Source organism: Gorilla gorilla, chromosome 13, assembly GCF_029281585.2.
Source record: "Gorilla gorilla gorilla isolate KB3781 chromosome 13, NHGRI_mGorGor1-v2.1_pri, whole genome shotgun sequence".
NCBI classification, from domain to species: Eukaryota; Metazoa; Chordata; class Mammalia; order Primates; family Hominidae; genus Gorilla; species Gorilla gorilla.
Window position 1 is genome coordinate 128,856,313 of NC_073237.2, and position 19,238 is coordinate 128,875,550.

At 50.2% G+C, this 19,238-nt stretch overlaps 1 protein-coding gene across 2 annotated transcripts in view; it reads left to right on the top strand.

Annotated features, from left to right (window-relative positions):
* Positions 1 to 19,238, top strand: part of CFAP77 (cilia and flagella associated protein 77) — a 159,577-nt gene that overhangs the window by 72,161 nt on the left and 68,178 nt on the right. For both annotated transcript variants that reach the window (XM_004048772.5, XM_055351417.2), the window contains exons 2-3: positions 15,262 to 15,361; positions 15,930 to 16,158. In XM_004048772.5, the coding sequence (XP_004048820.3) occupies positions 15,262 to 15,361; positions 15,930 to 16,158 (329 nt within the window). The remainder of the gene's footprint in view (positions 1 to 15,261; positions 15,362 to 15,929; positions 16,159 to 19,238) is intronic.

Sequence of the window (19,238 nt, forward strand, 5' to 3'; positions counted from 1 at the left end):
GGAGACCCCCATACATAAAGCATATATTAGAGTGGCCACCCAGCTGGCTCAGGACAAGGGGCGTTGAGCCCCTGAGCTCCTCTGACCCACGAGGGGTTGTGCGGGACCTGCCGCAGCCACCCATCTTCTCCCGTGTCCTTGGTGCAGACAAGGCTGACGCGAACTGACACCTGGGTCTCCAGACTCACAGTCCAGAGCGCTCCTCCTTCCCCCACCACAGCCGTTCGACAGTGAGGCCATGGCAAGCAAAGGGGGCCACACTGTGAAATGGGATCCATCCAGTTTCATGGTTTCAGACATGCTTCCCCAGCTCCCACCATACTGTCAGAACAGCGAGACTCGGATGGAAACGGCCTTCACTATCCTTCCCAGCCCAGGGCCCACTCCCCACCCCATGCCCACCTCAGCACGGTCTCAGAAGAGAGCACAGTCTCCTCAGGACTGAGCCACGTTTTCAAAGCACGTGTCCTGCTGTGAGCAGCAGTCACTTTGTCTGCATGTCTTTCCTCTCCTGTCCTCCCATCCTTAAGGGAGAAAGAGTTTCCTCAATTGCTCGACAGGAACCATGGCATCTCCTTCCTGTGGAGGTATTGTCTTTTTTTTTGAGACACATTCTCACTCTGTTGCTCAGGCTGGAGTGCAGTGGTGTAATCTTGGCTCACTGAAACCCCCACCTCCTAGGTTCAAGAGATTCTCCTGCCTCAGCCTCCTGAGTAGCTGGAATTACAAGTTTCCACCACCACACCTGGCTAATTTTTTTGTATTTTAATAGAGACAGGGATTCTCCATGTTGGCCAGGCTGGTCTCAAACTCCTGATCTCAAGTGATCTGCCCGCCTCAGCCTCCCAAAGTGTTGGGATTACAGGTGTGAGCCACTGCACCCAGCCTAATTTTTCTTTTTATATGAGACTCACATAAAATCAACCATCAGCCATTTTTAAATGTGCAGTTCAGTGGCATTGACTATATTCGCAATGTCATACAACCATCACCCCTCTCTAATTCCAAGACGTTTCATCACCCCAAAAGGAAGCTCTGTACCCATGAGCAGTCTCCCTCCAGCTGCAGGCAACCACCAATCTGCTTTCTGTCTCTTCGGATTCACCTATTTGGACATTTTAAATGGGTTCATACACGTGGCCTTTTGTGCCTGTCTGGATTCTTTTCCTTAGCATAATGCTTTCAGGATCCATCCACATTGTAACATGGATCAGTGCTTCATTCCTGGTTACAGCTGAATAATATTCCATTGTGCGGATGTGCCAGGCTTGGCTTATTCATTCATCAGGACGTGGGGTGGTTTCCGTCTGTTGGCTATTGTGAATAATGCTGCTATGAACATGCAGGTACATGTGTTTGAATGCCTGTTTTCTTTTTTTTTTTTTTAATTTTTGTGGGTACATAGTAGCTATAAATATGAACACCTGTTTTCAATTCCTTTGGTATATCACTAGAAGTGGCATTGCTGGGTCATATAGGGTAATTTCATCTTTAACTTTCTTTCTTTCTTTCTTTTTTTTAGATGGAGTCTCGCTCTGTCACCCAGGCTGGAGTGCAGTGGCATGCTTTTGGGTCACTGCAACCTCTGCCTCCCGGGTTCAAGCGATTCTCCCGCCTCAACCTCCCCTGTAGCTGGGACTACAGGCATGCGCCAGCAAGCCCAGCTAATTTTTTTATTTTTAGTAGAGACAGGGTTTCACCATTTTGGCCGGGCTAGTCTCGAACTGAGAGCCACGGCACCTGGCCCTCATCTTTAACTTTTTGAGGAACCATGAAGCAGATGTGTTAATTGTATAACTAGTTCTCTATTCATACAAATGGAGACGGAATTGCTGATAATTCAAAACAGCAGAGTCTAACAGTGGCCAGTAGCTGGTATGACTACTTTTTATTAAGAAGATTCCAGGCCCTCTGCTGACAACTTTGCCTACATTGTGAAATGCTCTGCCACCCTCCGAGCTGGAGGCTCTCATGATACTTATTTTCTAGGTAAGAAAACTGAGACTCGGAGGTTAAGCATTATAACTTGCCCAAGGTCACGCAGAGTTGAGAAGCCAGAGTTCCAGCTCGGGTGGCTTGGCCCCCAAGCTCATGTTCTTAATCACAAAACTGTCATGTCCCGATCATGCACCAAATGGTTTCTGTTTGGATTGCCATGTGACAGGGTAGAGGCTGGCAGCGGCAGATCTCTGCTCCTAATTATGCCAGGCTCAGACTGTTATGAAAATGAGTTTGCCTTCCTTGAGCACGCCCCAGCTGTGAGCAGCGGGAGCTGGCCGGCAGGTGGCTGGAATGAAACCCCACACAGTGGATAACCCACCAAACAGACAAGTGATACTTGACTGCAAAGTACGACGCCAAGTGATTGCACTCCATCGCGGCGGTGAGCGTCATCCCTCCGTTCCTTCAGAAAACAGCCTATTGTCCCCATAACAGTTCCCATTTATTGGGCACTTACTCCATGTCCACCAAAGTGCAGAGGTCATCTGACCACAGACCGAAGAGGGGGTATTGTTTTCCCATTTTACAGACAAGGAATCGGGGCCCAGGTAGTTTTTGTAAACAGGTGACGAGCATACAAGTGTCATTCACTGAACTGGTGTCAGTCCAGGTGCTGGGATTTGAGAACACACACCTCATATATATATATATATATATATTTTTTTTTTTTTTGAGACGGAGTCTTGCTCTGTTGCCCAGGCTGGAGTGCGGTGGCGCAGTCTCGGCTCACTGCAACCTCGGCCTCCCGGGTTCGTGCCATTCTCCTGCCTCAGCCTCCCGAGTAGCTGGGACTGTAGGCGCCCGCCACCGCGCCCGGCTAATTTTTTGTATTTTTAATAGAGACGGCGTTTCACCGTGTTAGCCAGGATGGTCTCGATCTCCTGACCTCGTGATCCGCCCGCCTCGGCCTCCCAAAGTGCTGGGATTACAGGCGTGAGCCACCGCGCCCGGCCCACACACTTCCTCTTAATCAGAGGCATCATCGCTTTTAGGGACTTCAGATTTTGCCCGGGAGGAAAAGTTTCTGGGAGTTCCTTCCCCAAGACGATGAGCTGCTTCCTGCGAGTGACTTGGCTCTGTTCGTAATCTCAGATGATACCTAGCTAGTTTTTATTGCTCTTTAAAAAAAATATCCAATCAAGGTATTAGTTCCTTCCAACCTCTCACGTTCGCCTTTTGTCAAAACGCTGCGCGTTTCGCCCTCATTCCCCTAAACCTGCTGTTGAGTTACCGGCCCCCAGAGGCCGTGGACTCCGAGCGGATGCATCCCCGCACCTCGCTGCTCGCTGCCTTCTCCGAGTGTAATCAAACATCAAGCTAAGTAGCAAATAAATCTCTCGATCTCATAAGCTGCACAGCGAGATCATGTAAATGCAAATGAAGGACCTGATTTCAAGCTGTCGAGGGGGAGGGGAGGGAACGGTGGGGCCCTGTCACCGTGACCGCCTCACACGGCAAGGGCCATACATCAGCCGCCAGAACAGAGCAGGCAGCCGGAAGGGAGGCCGGGCTGCCCCGGGGAGCGGGGACCAGGCAGGCGGCAGAGCGCAGGCAGCCCCGGGCCGTGGGAACCAGACAGGGCTGGACTGGGGGGCGGGGCAGGACTGAGGACGCCTGGAGGGGCTCCCCACGGTCCGCGGCTCCCTTTGGACCCGAGCTGGGAGCTGCTATAGCAGTCTTAAATAAGACAGCAGTAATAGAAGCCATCGGTTACTGAGCAACCTCCTGGGCCAGGTACCATGAAACACTCTACATACAAGCTCGGGAGGTTTTGCAGGGGAGGAAAGAGACCAGATGAGGTGAGGGACTTACCCAAGGTCACACGGGAAGTGGCAGAGCTGGGAGTCCAACTCAGCTCTGAGTGAATTAGTATGCCAGCTACCCAATTCTCCTCCATGACCCCTCGCCCCCCAGCCACCAGCCGTCATCTTAGTCCCCATGATAAACCAGAGCAGAATTGCAATGACACAGAAGAGACTTTTTCATAGATAAAATAGAAACATATAACTTAAATCTATTGTGTGGCTTTTTAAATTATAAAAGTAAAACCTCAATATCGAAAAAAGGGCCCCCATCTATAACCACACATCCTCACACATCACAGTTATGGGGCTGGGTTTCCTTCCAGTATTTTTTTCAATGCATTTTTTTTTTTAACGTGGTCGTAACAGTAGTCTATGTAGAATTTTGAATCCGGCTGTGTTGTTTTTTTTTCACTTGACATTACTTTATACGCCTTTGATCACACATGGATGTGGTCTTCTCATGCGTGGCTTTTTCGTATCATTATGCAGTGTTCAACTGACACTCACACAATGCACAGGGTTCAAAGCATTGGGCTTCTAAGAGGATGCCTGAGCCCTTTGATGCATAATGCACCTGATTTTACATGATTGTTTATCTGAGGTTCTCATTATGGAAATAAATAAATATCCTCTATGCTAATAATGATCACAATTTGCATTTATATTGTGCTTTTCATTCGAGGATCTTAAGTTGTTTTGCAATAATGAACTACCCCTCCATGAGCAAAATGGTATGCGTGTGCCTATGTATGCATGGGTCTAGCTATATACAGATATTTATTTAATAACTACCAGGCAACGGGATTTCACACAACTGCGCTTTAACAAAATGCAGGAGAGTGAGTGGAGGCTTTTCAACTGTCAAACAAACATTAGTTTAGACGCAGGGCTGGAGGGTTAATGAGCTACACTATATGTGGTTGCCAGGAAGTGGGGAGTGATTGATTCCTTTGAGGGGCTAGCTCGTGATGGAATGAACGTCTTTGGTGGGTCTGACACTCAGGCATCGAGCTCCCTGACAGAAAACCTGCCACTTTGGAAGTGACCACTGGCCCGTTTGTCTGGAATAAGATCCAGTTCAAGGCTATCTCAGCAACAAAGCCAGCTGGCTTCCCCACTTTTCACCTCTTCACTTCTCATTTCTTATGTCTGGATTTTTAAGATATCTCGTGCAAAATCCACAAGTAGTTAAGGAAAAAAAAAAAGTAGATTGGGTGGGAAATGATTAGACTTGAGTTGCAAGGCTGGGTCACTTGTTTTGAAGAAGTTGTGCCATGTAAATGGGCTTTGGTGAAGCTCCAGGTCTAGAGACCTTCGTTCCTGGGTCCCAGGTAGCTTCGGATCAAAGCAACAGCCTGTGGGAAATGCTACCTGCACCTGCCTCTAGCTAGCCCCAGTAGTTCTTACAGCGACGGGCTGCTCCGAGGGGGCTTCCGGGCGCTGGGGCTGCCAGCCCAGCTTGGTTCCCAGCATGGGTTTCCAGGGCCTGGCCCTTCATGATGGGGAGTGGAGGAAGCTGATATTGCAGGAGGAGCCCGGAGAATCCCAGGACCCCCTGGGACGGGGAGAGAGATGGTTTTAATTAGAGCTGAGAGATGGGAAATAAGGCAGAGAGGGATGACATCTTAATGAGGTTTAATGAAGCTGTCTGCTGATGGGGACAGCTGTCACCCAGAGCTGTATTCCAGCCAAGCCACTTTGTGATGGAGGAAACTCGGAAAAAGGCGGTTTGAAGGCAGCTGAGGAGGGAGGGGTCAGACTCGGAGCTGGGATTTTTCTCCATTTGCCTCTTAATTCCAACACCTCATTGACAAGGGATTCCATCTAGTGGGCCACATTAAAATAGCTTCCAACACTTCAAAATTCTCTGTTGTGCAAAACTAAGGTGTGCCTCTTAAAAGACCTTGTGGATTTTGCATGAGATGTCTTAAAAATTCAGACATAAGAAATGAGAAGCGCAAGGATTTTGAGGGCTGAAAGGGGTCTCTTCCCTTTTTGAGCCTCAACTCCTTGCTAGTTCAGTGGGGATACCATGGCCTCCCTTGCAGAGTTGTTGTGAGTATTGGGGCGTGGCTGGGAGTTAAGCTCAGAGGTGTGATGTCCAGGAGAGGTGAGTTTAACCCCAGCTTTTCTATTGACTACCTGGGTGGTGTTGGACAAGTGTGAACCTCTTTAAGCTACTTGACAGTGAAGTTGGCTGAGTTCAGGGAGAAGCAAAAACACTCTCAGCACATGCTCAGCACATAGTAAGCGCTCAGTAAAGAGGGCACAGGACATCCCGTGTGCCCTGCACGGAGGAGGTGCAACACAAATGTTGATCCTGTTCCTTGTTTCTTTCTTTGCTTCATGGTGGTTCTAAGGGATCCCTGTGCAGGGAGGGTGATCTCAGCCTCCACATAGCCCAATAGCCAGGCCACGCCAGCTGTCCCAGGACCTTTGCACATTCCAGTTTGAGACCTGTCTGGGATACCCCTTTTGTCTCTGCAACTGGCCACCTCTCATCCTGGCCTGGGCTGGTGGGGCAGGCTGATGGGGCCCCGGGTGGCTGATCAGAGCTGAGATTTGGGACCGAGTCTCGTCAGTTTCACGGATGTCAGAGTGAGGTTACCAAACGTCCTAGTGTGTTTTTGCTGCTGTAACAGAATACCTGAGATGGGGCAATGTAGAAAGAATAGAAATTTGTTTCTCAGCGTTCTAGGGGCTGGGAGTTCCAGATCAATGCACCGGTGGTTTCTGTGTCTGGTGAGAGCCTAGTCTTTGCTTCCAAGATGGTGCCTTGGTGCTGTATCCCCCAGGGTGGGGACGAATGCGTATCCTCGCATGACAGACAGACAGAAGGGGATAAAAAGAGCGAACTCCCTCCATCAAGGCCTTTTATAAGGGCACCTATTCCCCCATGAGTGCAGAGCCCTCATGACTCAATCACCCCCTAAAGGCCACACCCCTGAATACTGTCGCATTGGGATTAAGTTTCAGCATGACTTTGGAGGCGATAAAAACATTCAGACCATAGCACCATGGAAAAGCAGGTGACCGTCAAGCCTCAGGTGGCCCCTGTGTTTTGATGGCAGCTGAACTCAGATGTCTGTCACAACCTGCTTGCCCGTGTCTGAAAGTTCGGGGTCAGGAGCTCCTTTGAGTGCCTCTCCCTGTAGGTTCTTAACAGGCTTCACACAGCCCCCCTGAGGTGCCCAGAGACCCGCCACCCCTCTGTCAGACAGCTTTTCTCTGTAGGCTTCTAGAAGGCCCCACTGGACAAGCTGGGGAGGGAGGCCAAGGGTCAGCGCTGGGCACTCCCACCTCTGGCTCCAGGCCGCTCCCTGCTCTAAGTCCCCTTGGCCCTCTTGCCCTCCCTGGCTACTCCTGGAATCTTCTTCAGGTCAGTTCTTCCCAAAATGCCAATTCAAGATCTGTATGTGTCTTTCTTTTCCTGACTACCCTTCCCCCAGCACAGTCAAGACAGCTGTCCCGGGTCCCAGTCACTTTAGTCCTGAACAGCAGCTCCTCTGTCATTTTGTTCAATATTGTTATAATGTTGATGAGAAAAGAAATCAGTGTCCAGCCGGGGCCACTGTCTGCCTGGCGTCTGCATGTTCTCCCCGTGTCTGTGTGGGTTTTTCTCCAGGCACTCTGGTTTCCTTCCACATCCCAGAGATGTGCACATTAGGTGAACTGGTGTGTCTAATGGTCCCAGTGTGAGTGAGCATGGGTGTGTGTGTGGGTGCACCCTGCGAGGGTGTGTGTTGGTGCTAACCTGTCCAGGGTCGGTGCCTGCCTGGTGCCCTGAGCTGCTGGGACAGGTTCCCGCCACTCACAACTCTGAACTGAAATAAGTGGATTGGAAAAATGAATGAACGAATGAGTACAAAGTATTAAAAATAAAAATCTGTGGCCGGGCATGGTAGCTCATTCCTGTAATCCCAGCATTTTGGGAGGCCGAGGCAGGCAGATCACTTGAGGTCAGGAGTTCCAAACCAGCCTGAGCAACATGGAAAAACCACATCTCTACCAAAAATACAAAATTAGCTGGGTGTGGTGGTGCACGCCTATATTCCCAGCTACTCAGGAGGCTGAGGCAAGAGAATTGCTTGAACCCGGGAGGTGGAGGTTGCAGTGAGCCGAGATTGTGCCATTGCAGTCCAGCCTGGGCAACAAGAGCGAAACTCCACCTCAAAATCTGTAAAGTTCCTTATGTGATCATTATACAAACGCACGACTGTGGACAAAGTGTAGAAAAGCGCTCAGCAAGCCCTTCGGATTGATGATGTTTGTTTTTACCTGCACAGTCGTAGGAGGGGCTCTTGGCAATTTTGGCTTTGCAAACATTTATTCCTTGATTTAACCCATTTCCACTCTGACTGCTGTCACTCATGGATTCCCCCCCAAATTGGGTAAATAATGATCTTATTTGTTTTTATTAATCTTTCTGAAATGTATGGATAACTCACATTTACATCAATATTTAATATTAGAATTATTTTGGTGTTTATTGAGAAGTTTGGTGATGTTTTTGTGACCAGACTGTGCCGTAGGAACTGAATTCTTGTTATCTATTAGCTTATGGGAAAATTGGTTTTCTTATATGTTGTTTTGCTTAAAGTTGCAATTTCCAAAAACATATTGACGATGTTGAGTGAGGACTTACTGTTATGTTTTCTGAAGTGATAGCTCTTCCCATAAACCTCAGTCTATATATTGAACAGTAGACTTTTGCCAGGCACAGTGGCTCATTCCCATAATCTCAGCACTTTGGGAGGCCAAGGCAGGAGGATGGCTTGAGGCCAGGAGTTTGAGACTTGCCTGGGCAACATAGTGAGACCCCATCTCTACAAATAATTTAAACATTATCTGGGAGTGGTGATGCGGGCCTGTAGTTCTAGACACTCTGGAGGCTGAGGTGGGAGGATCACTTAAGCCTGGAATGTTGAGGCTGTAGCAAGCTGTGATCGTACCCCTGCACTCCAGCCTAGGCAATGGAGCAAGACCCTGTCTCAAAAAAGAACCCCCCCAAAACAAAAAACAAAACAACAACAGCAAAAACAGCAGACTTTACCTGGGCTTCTCCTGTGTGTAAGGCACTGTGCTGTGCACCGTTGTGTGGGGCGGAGAAGGCCAGGAAGTCAAGGCTCACCTGTTCCATATGAGCCAAACCCCACCTGCAGAGATGAGGTCTGTGCACATGCAAATGCAATCCAGCCCAGGCCATCTATGCTAAACGCCAGCTCGTGAAGTAGGAGGCAGCAAAGACTGTGGAGTCAGATGTGGGTTCAGACCCACCTTGGCCACTCAGCCATGCGGCTTTGGGCAATCAGGACCCTCCGGCTGTCCATGCCTTCTTTTCCATACCTGTGAAATCAGCACAGTGGTTACACCACGTTACAGGACTGTTTTATGAATCGGCAGTAACAGGGGAGCCGGGCATGTGGATGCCAGGATTATAGATGTTTGATGAGCACATGGGCAGGTGGGTGTCCAGTTAGCCTGTCTTGTGGGGCAGATGAACTGGTAATGAGTGGATGTGCTGCTCCTCTTGGGCATTTTCACGTGAACAAAGGGACTCTGAGACACACCGTACTTGCACCTAAAGGGCTGGATTGTGGACAGTGGGATTTCAGGCCTTGGAGGTATCCGGGGCCAGGTGGAATACAGGGGAAGGTTGCCGAGGACTCCCACGGCTCCAGCCTGGGCGGACACAGCCATGCTCATTTGATCATGCTTTGCTTTATTGTGCTTTGCATGTAGGAGTCCTCACAAAGCCCCGTGGGTGGCCTCCGGCTGCGCCCAAGTGAGGCCCAGGAACCCCTGGGGTTTCCTACCCATGACGCTCTCTGACACTGTGATGTAGTGTATGTAGCCTGCCCAAGAAGGAAGGAAGTCCAGGTGCCAGGGCAGAAGATTGAGGGGATGATGGGGCTTTTCTGAGTGTCCAAATCTGCTTCTTGGCTGAATTCCTGGGAAGTTCCGCTTCATCCTTCCAGGCGATTCTACGGTCTGGAAAAGTCCTAGGAAATGAGAAAGCCACTGCTATGGGCATTCTTGGGGATTTCAGGATGAGACTCTCTAGTCTAAGAAACATAGACCAGAGAATGCATTTGGAAAAAAAACAGTCATTGTGTTGTTGTTGCTGTGGTTTATCTGGTGCCTGTGTTCATGCAGTTCTCATGTGAAGCTGGGTCTCCGCTGTGGACAGAGAGCACATTGCTCTATCAGCAGAGAGTTGGGGGAAAGGGCTGGCAGACACAGTCATGGATGAATGGCTCCTGGGGGAGGGCAGCAGGCTGCAGGTACGGTGTGAAGGGCACACGTCGGGTCAACAACATCATGACACCTAAAGCCCCCGGTGCTATCTTCGGTCACTGCCCCCACCCAGGGGTCCTGCACTCCTGACTTCTAAACCCAGAGACGAGTTCTGCTGGTGTCTGGCTGCATGGCTGCATCCGTGTGGAGCAGCACATCCCTTGTGTGTCTGGCTTCTTTCGCTCGACGCTTTGTGTCAGGACCACACATGTGGTTGCCCACAGTAACGTTCTTTCATTCTCAGAGTTTCTTTTTTTCTTTCCTTTCTTTTCTTTTTTCTTTTCTCTTCTCTTTTCTTTTCTTTTTTCTTTTCTCTTCTCTTTTCTTTTCTTTTCTTTTTCCTTCCTTCCTTCCTTCCTTCCTTCCTTCCTTCCTTCCTTCCTTCCTTTCTCTCTCTTTCTTTTTTTATAGGGTTTCGCTCTGTCACCCGGGCTGGAGTACAGTGGTTCAATCATGGCTCACTGCAGCCTCCACCTCCCGGGTTCAAGTGGTTCTCCCACCTCAGCCTCCCAAGTAGCTGGAACCACAGGCACACGCCACCATACCCAGCTAATTTTTACATTTTTTGTAGAGATGGGGTTTTGCTATATTGCCCAGGATGGTCTCAAATTCCTGGGCTCAAATTGTCTGCTTGTCTTGGCCTCCCAAAGGGCCGGGATTACAGGCGTGAGCCACCGCACCTGGCTCATTCTGAGTTTCTTAATCTCTGTGGGCACTGTTGGCATCAAGGGACAGATAGCTCCTTGATGTAGTGGGGTTGTCTGGTGCTTTGTAGGATGCCTGGCAGCATTCCTGGCCTTTACCCACAAAATGGAGGATAGCACCCTCTCCCAATCCATGATGACCAAAAATATGTCCAGATATGGCCAGATGTCCTCTAGGGCACATTATCACCCCTGACTGAGGACCACTACTGTAGGGCATTCTGTGTCATGAATATGTCACAAATTTTTATCCACCTACGATGGCCACTTGGGTTGTTTCTAGCAGTTGGCTATCATGAATTGAGCTGCTGTGTGCATTCTTAGACATATTCTTGGGTGGATGTACATATTCATTTCTGCTGGATGTCCAGGATGGAATTGTTGGGTTATCGGGCAGGCATATATTTAGCTTCAAGAGATACTGCCAAACAGCTTTCCACAGTGGTTGTAGCAGTTTACACTTTCACCAAGTGCATGAGTATACCAGTTGCCCCACATCCTTACCAGTAACATTGAATTTTTTATTTGCATTTCCCAGAGGCTGACACCTTGACATATGGCTCTTGGCCACTGGGACATCCTCTTAAATCAGTTCCTATTCAAGTATTTTGCTCATTTTTTTCTGTAGGACTATCTGCCTCTTTCTTATTGATTTGTAGTAACTCTTTATATATTATGGATAAGACTACTTTACTATGGATATCTTCTCTCACTCTTTAAACTCACAGACTTTTAGAACCAAGAGCACTCTGCTTCCCACATCAAACACCCTGGTGAACATGACTGCCATTGCTTAACTGTACTTTTTGCAAGACAGTGAATTTCATAAGAGCAGGGCTGTGTGTCTGATCTGTTCACCCTAGAACTCCCAGCACAGAGGGCTTAGCGCCGAGTGGGTACAAAATAAATATTTGTGGAATGAAAGTATGAGCAAACCTCCCATTGGGATTTTTTTTTTTTGTAGTCTAAATCTTCCACATGTTTCAGCAGTTATTGATTCCCAGGCAACCACACGAAAAAGCAGAGATTGAGGCACACGCCTGCTCCTTGCTCCCTGCCTGAGGGTGGCAGCCAGCTCCTGAGTCTGTCTGTCGTTCCCCTGCCAGCTGAAACTCTGCCCACCTGCACCTGCCTTGAGGGAGGCAGGGTCTCTCCCGGAGAAGTCACATTTTAATTAACTTCCCCGGCAGTCACTGGAGAGGCCGGATCATTTTCATAAACAAATGAGAGGCCAGAGCTTTGTCTGTAACTCAGAGAGCATAGTATGGAAGGAATTCAAAACAAGCCACCCTGCAGGGTCCCTATGCACCTGCCTGAAACTCAGAGCCCCATCACTCTTGAGGAACATTGGGGTCTGGGATTTGAGATGGAAAAGAAGCGGAAGAAAAATGATCAACTGTTGTGTAAAGAAGAGCCAATGGTCTCAAAGTAGGCTGTATGAACTGCATGTCTGTGTACCCCTAAAATTCAAAACCTAACTTTGGATGGGATGGCGTTAGCAGGTGGGTCTTTTAGGAGATGATTAGATCATGAAAGCAGAGCCCTCATGATGGAATTTGTGCCCTTAAATGAAGAGGAAGAAAGCTAACTCTATCTCTGCTCTCTGGCACATGAAGATACAACAAGAAGGCGGCCATCTGCAAACCAAGAAGAGAGCCCTCACCAAGACACTGGGTCTGTTGGTGTCTAGATCTTGGACTTCCCAGCCTCCAGAACTTTGAGAAATAAATGTCTATTGTTGAAGCCACCCAGTCAATGATAATTTGCTATGGCAGCCTAAGCTGACTAAGACACAGTATTTTACCCACTCATTTATTCAACCCCTATTTATTAGCATCTATTCTACACTGAGGCCTGGGAAAAGAAGAGTGAGAATAAAGATTCATGGGGTATACAAAAAAATCTCCATACCTTCTGCTCACTTTTGTTGTGAACCTAAAACTGCTGTAAAATATAAAGTCTATTTTTAAAAAAAAACCTTAAAAATAAAGATTGGATCACTTTCCTTGTGGGGCACACAGGCTCATGAGGGAAGACAGACATTAAACTGATCATTATGCAATGAATGACTTAAGTACACTACTTTGTGATTTTATTTGAGAAGTAATTCACATTCCCTACAGTTCTCCCATTTAAAATGTAGAATTCAATGGCTTTTAACATATTCACAGATTTGTGCAACCATCACCACAATCAATTTTAAAACACTTTCATCACTCCCCAAAGAACGCCTCTTAGCCATCACGGCTACAATCATTCCATCCGACCTGTCCCCAGCCCTGGCAACCACGAAGCTACTTTCTGTCTCTGGATTTGCCTGTTCTGGACATTTATGTAGATGGAATCATGCAGGATGCGGCAGCCCTCTGTGTCTGGCTTCTCAGCATGATGTTGCCAACTCCATCCATGCTACCGCGGGTACAACCCTGTCATTTTGTAAGTGCTGGGAAGGCAGGCTGAGGCTGCCGTGGTGCCACCATATAATAAGGAGGCTTGTCTAGGACTGATGCCAATCCGGGAAGGCTTCCCAGAGGAAGTGGTTTTTAATATCAGGCATTTATTGTGCACCTGCTGTGTGCCAACAGGAAAAAGAAGGTAATAGGAGCCATGGCTCTGGCTGGATAGGAGTGTGTAATCCAGGCAGGGGGGTCTGCATGTGCATTCATGGAAACCATGAGGGTGGCAAGTTCTAAGCCCCAAATGAGCAGAACAGATAGTTAAGAGTGACTGGCATTCAGACGAGGGTGAGCCATGGTGAACCCAGGGGTCCTGAGAGTTTCTGGCAGAGACAGGGCTTGAAGAATAAGGACCAGTAAGGGTGGGCCTTGAGCAAAGAGCAATGGAGGCGGCTGGGATGCCTGCGGTCCTTCAGATGAGGGGAAGTGGGTTCGTCTATCTCAACGGGGGGGCTGTGGGGGAGCCTGGGAGGCAAAGCTGCAGGGCTGGGTAGGGTTGGAGGGTGCAGGGCCTGGACTGCCAGCAGAGGGAAGGGTTTATTTCAGAGGCAGTGACGAGCCACGCTGGGTGGTCCTTGACCATCTGTCTACCTCTCAGCACCCAGCCTGTGGGAGCTGGAGAGATGGGGATATAGACGAGATGGCAGGAGACAGCGAGGCCAGAGCCCACCAGACCCTCTGGACAGTCTTTGGCGCAGCCAGAGTGGAGAGATCCCGGGAAATGTAACACCCTGTGACTTCGAACCCACCGCCTGTGGCCTGTGGCCTGTGGCCTGTGGACAGTGGAAGGAGCAGCTGCACCCACCCTTCTCAGTAATGGCCCCGGGGCCTGCTGGCACCAGGGAGCCACAAGAAGCTGGGGCTATGGGCATTTCTTTGGCTTGTGGATCTGAGCATGAGCTGGGGGCAGCCAGCCTGGGTTCCAGTCCCAGCTCTGCCACTTCCTACTGCTTGACCTGAGGCAACCTGTCGGATCTCTCTGTGCCTCAGCTTCCCCCTGAGAAACGGGGATGGTAATGAGACCTGCCTCACTGCGCAGCTATGCAGACGGCATGAGGGAAGGCCAGGGAGCCCCAAACATCATGCCTGGGATGCAGTCGGAACCCAGCAAGTGCCCACTGATGCAGCAGGTGCAATGGGGTTCGAAGCACTGTGCAGAACAGGGCCTCTGACCTCGAGGAGCTGCTGTGATAAAGGGAGACCGCGTGGCAGGATGATCAAGAGCGCCAGTCAGGAGGACAGGCATGCCTCCATGCGATGCCCTGCTCAGCGCTTGGGGGCTGGGGATATCAACCCTGCCTCTCTAGGCCTCAGTTTCTATAGCTATAAATGGGTGGTGGCGCAGGGTGGGGGCGGCTAATGTGGTTGATGACAGGGCAATTTCGTTTGCACAAACCACCTCCGAGAGGCCAAGGAGTTCCCTAGAGTCCCAGGGAGTAAGGACATCTGGCCAGGTGCGGATGGGTGGCAGTGGCCCTGTCACTGTGTCTTCCCCAGGTGAGGATTCGAGGAAGTGACTCCCTCATGTGCTACAGTGACGATGGTTTGAGTGGTCCCTGGTGTGAGGAAGGTGGGAATGAAGGTAGGAAAGATGTCTCCTTCCTTCGACGGGGCCTCCAGATGAGGCCTCCTGAACTGGGTCCTTCATTTCCAGCTTGAGCCAGCCAGGTCTAGGCTGCACCCCAAACACAGCGGCTCAGCTCGGGGACTGTGCTCCCCACTCCAACAATACAGATGTACTGAGAGGCCCCCTGTCTCTGATGTCTTCACTCGCCTTCAGCACAGACACACAGACCCGCTTCTGCTGTGTGACCCTGTGCCAGCCGCAGCCTGCGCTCCTCCCAGGGAGGGCTCTGCCACCCACTTCTGTGCCACCCTGAAGGCCACGGCAGGGCCTGGGGGAAATGCAGGCATCTGGTGCCTCCCTGCTGCCGGATTACAATACATTTGGTCTGAGACTCCACTCCTCACCTCTGCTCTCTGTCCTTCCCCTGACAGGCTGAACTCGGCAAGCCCCGGGAAAGAAGCTACAGTCTGCCCGGCATTAATTTTAATTATGGACTCTACATCCGAGGGCTTGACGGAGGAGTCCCTGAAGGTGAGCGAGCAGCTTTGGAGCATGAGGGCAGAGGAGTGGGCGGGAGGCTCACCCCTCTTCACAGACCCCTTGACCTAGCTCGCTGCTTGGCAACTGGTTGGGTGCTGGAGAAAGACCTGGGGACCGCCAGCCTGGGCAGCTGACTGGTAAAACCCAGGAAGTGGCCCAGACAGGGAGGGCCAAGCAGGGCCCTGGTGTGCAGTGTCAGGGAACTAGCACGGGCACCCCCCACCACCCCCGGCAGGGACTGTGTGCACTATGCTGCTCAGGTTACAAGCACGGAATGAGCCTGGGACCAACCCTCTGCCTGCCCAGAGGAAGTCAAGGGCCAGCCCAGCCCAGTTCCAGGGAAGATGCTTGGCTTGGGTACCTTCGGGATCTCTGGGAGCCCTGATCCCGCCCTTTTGGGCCATCATGCTTTCTGGGGGCCAGGCAGGGTTGTCACCCAGTAGGCTCAGGTAAATGGGAAGGCCAGGGACCTGCGTGCCCCCATTTCTTCTCGATCAGCTGCCTCAGGATGCTTACTCCCAGGCTGACCACTGCCCCGTGGGTCTCTCCCTGCCCTCAGCCATCGGACGCTGGAACGTGTTTAAGCAGCAGCCCACCTGCCCCCATGAGCTGACCCGGAATTATATTGCAATGAACCGCGGGGCGGTGAAAGCCGGCCTGGTGACTGCCCGGGAGAACTTGCTCTACCGTCAGCTCAACGACATCCGCATCAGTGACCAGGATGACCGGCGCATGAAGAAGGAGCTGCCCCCTCTCCCTCCAGACATGACATTTGGGATCCGGGCACGGTAAGGTGGCTGGCAGCCAGGGCTTCATCCCTTGAGGGGGTGGGGGTACCAGCTCAATCACGGACAAGGTCGGAGGGTGACAGGGAAGTGGAGCATCCTCCCAGCCCCACTGTCCTCTCTCCAGTGACTCTGTCTTGTGTGACTTCTGTAGCCACACCCTGAATCTTGCTGAGCTGTGTCCTGGCCTTATAGCAGGGTACCCTGTAGGGCTGTGCACAGGTCACCCACTTTCCCTTGATCAACAAACAGTGATTGAGACCTGTCCCTGGGCCAGGCCCAGTGACTCATCTCTGTAATCCTAGCACTTTGGGAGGCCCATGTAGGAGGATCACTTGAGTCCAGGAATTCGAGGCCAGGCTGGGCAACGTGGCAAAACCCCATCTCTACAAAAAAATTTTAAAAATTAGCTGGGCATTGTGGCACATACTTGTAGTACCAGTTACTTGAGGGCTGAGGCGGGAGGATTGCTTGAGCCCAGGAGGTCGAGGCTGCAGTGAACGGTGATCGCACCACTGCACTCCAACCTGGGCAACAGAGTGAGACCCTGTCTCCAAAAAAAAAAAAAAAAAAAAAAAAACGTATCTCTGTCTTCATGGAGTGAGAGAGGGGAGAGCCTGCCAAGTTACCCAAGCACGGCACCACCCCAGGGAAGCCAGGAGAGAGGCTCTGGAGCCTGGGCTCAAACCTGGACTCTGGCCATAACTGGCCGTGGGATCCTTGCCCCAGCTTCCACATCTGTAGAATGGAGATAACAGTAGCACCTGTTTCACCGTATGCCGAGGTTTCAGTGACGTAATGCATATAAAAACCTGAGCACAGGGCCTGGCCTACAAAGGGCACTCAACAAGTGTTAGCTACTGTTCATGTTAAGATATGATGTAATGTGAGTTGTAGATCCAAGAGCTATGAAATTTTTAAAATTTTTTATTGAGGTTTCACTTATACATAGTAAAATGCACAAATCGTGAAGGGTTCAGCTTAATGCAATTTTACAAATGGACACACTCAAGCAACTACCACTGAGATAAAGATATAGAATAAATCTGGCACCCCAGAACCTCCCACACTCCCCCTGAGAAATAGCAGTTCTATTCTATTCTTCCATCCCCTGAGAAATGACTGCCCGGTGGCCCCACTGTCACCGCAGTTTAGATGACTGGCACGCACGTCCCAATGGGTCCACATCCTCACCATTGTCAACAAGGGCACGACCGGCCTGGCGCTTAGATCGGCTCCCTAGTGCTAATGAGGGCCCACAGGCCACACGCAAGTAGGGAGGGAGATGGGGGGACACCAAGAGAAGAGCCATGCGTCCCATCCAGTCAACACCCCGTCTTCTTCTGACTGCCCTACAGAAACCAGCTAACTGCTCTCTCTTCTTCCAGAACTGGCGCTTCCCAAGCCACCTTCCACATTACTCCAGAGTTATCTTGCTAACACACAGATGAAATGAGCCAGACGTGACCCATGTCCCAACCCTGGCACACATGACATTCTATAAAAGCAGAATGTAGTTGCGTTTAATCGAAACTCACTCATGGCTCACATGATTGGAAAGTGCAGGGACAGCTTCAGGCATAGCAGGATCTAGGCAGTCAGGCAACATCATCAGCATCAGGTCTTTCTGTTTCTTGGCTGTGCTTCCTGATTTTGGCTCCATTCTCTGAGAAGCTTCTTCCTCACCTGCAAATGGCCAGCAGCAGTTCTATTCTGTTTTTCTCTAAACAGCCCAGTGCAAAGGGCGTTGGTGCTACAGACACCTTGAGTTCAAGACTCTTTGGGCCAGCTCAGGTTACATGACTATCTTCTTTTTTTTTTTTCGGACAGTGTCTCTCTCTGTCCCCCAGGCTGGAGTGCAGTAGCGCAGTCTCAGCTCACTGCAACCTCTGTCTCCCTTCCAGGTTCCAGTGATTCTCCTGCCTCAGCCTCCCGAGTAGCTGGGACTACAGGCGTGCACCAACACGCCTGGCCAATTTTTGTATTTATAGTAGAGATGGGGTTTCACCATGTTGGCCAGGCTGGTCTTGAATTCCTGGCCTCAGGTGAGCCACCCGCCTTGGCCTCCCAAAGTGCTAGGATGACAGGTGTGAGCCACTGCGCCCGGTTACATGACTATCTTCTACTCAGCCACTGTGGTCAGGGCTAAGATGCCAGGCCTGGGTCATGTGTCTGCCTCAGAGCCAATGGCTGAGGCCAGGGGAATCTGAAGCCTGGCTGGCCTGGTCTGATGATGCGCCCTTCCCTGGAGTCAGGGGTGAAATCAGTCCCTGCAATCTACGTGGGCTGATGGTGGAAAAGACGTACAGACCAGGGTTGTGTTCCAGGAGGGGAATGGACACCAGGCAGGCAGTAGGACTTCCCAGCCCTTTCTACCTCACTACACAAGCTGGTCATTAGCACAAAAATGACCAATATTTGTGCATTGCACTGAACAAATAAATAGAAGCAGCTGCTCCCAGACAGTAGTGGACTTCTTGCAATCTGAAGCCCCGTTCAGTGGCCTGTGACTGACAAAGCCAACATCTCAGCCCATCTGCATGGCAGCATCCTGCCCGGCCCTCATTTGAGGCCATTGACATTCCATCCCTAGCTTATCTTTCCAATCTCCCCTCTTGCTTCTCCTGGACTAGGTGCCTTCCTTTGACTGTGCCATCATATATATATATTTTTGGGGGGGGGGGTGGTAGTTCCTTCTTTATTTTTTATTTTTTCTTATTTTTTATTGTGGTAAAATATACATAAGATTTATCATCTGAACCATTTTTAAGTATACAATTCAGTGGGAATCATTACATTCACGTTGTTGTGTGACCGTCACCACCATCCATCTCAAGAACTTTCTCATCATCCCAAACCGAAACTCTTTCCCTATTAAACACCAACCCCCCAGCCCCTGGCACCCACCATTCTACTTTCTGTTCCTATGAATTTGACTACTCTAGAGATCTCATACGCACGGAATCATACAATGTTTGGCTTTTTATGTCTGGCTTATTTCATTTATGTAATACCCTCGTGGTTCATCCATGTTATAGCACGCATGCGAATTTCATTCCTTTTCAGGGCTGAGCAATGTTCCC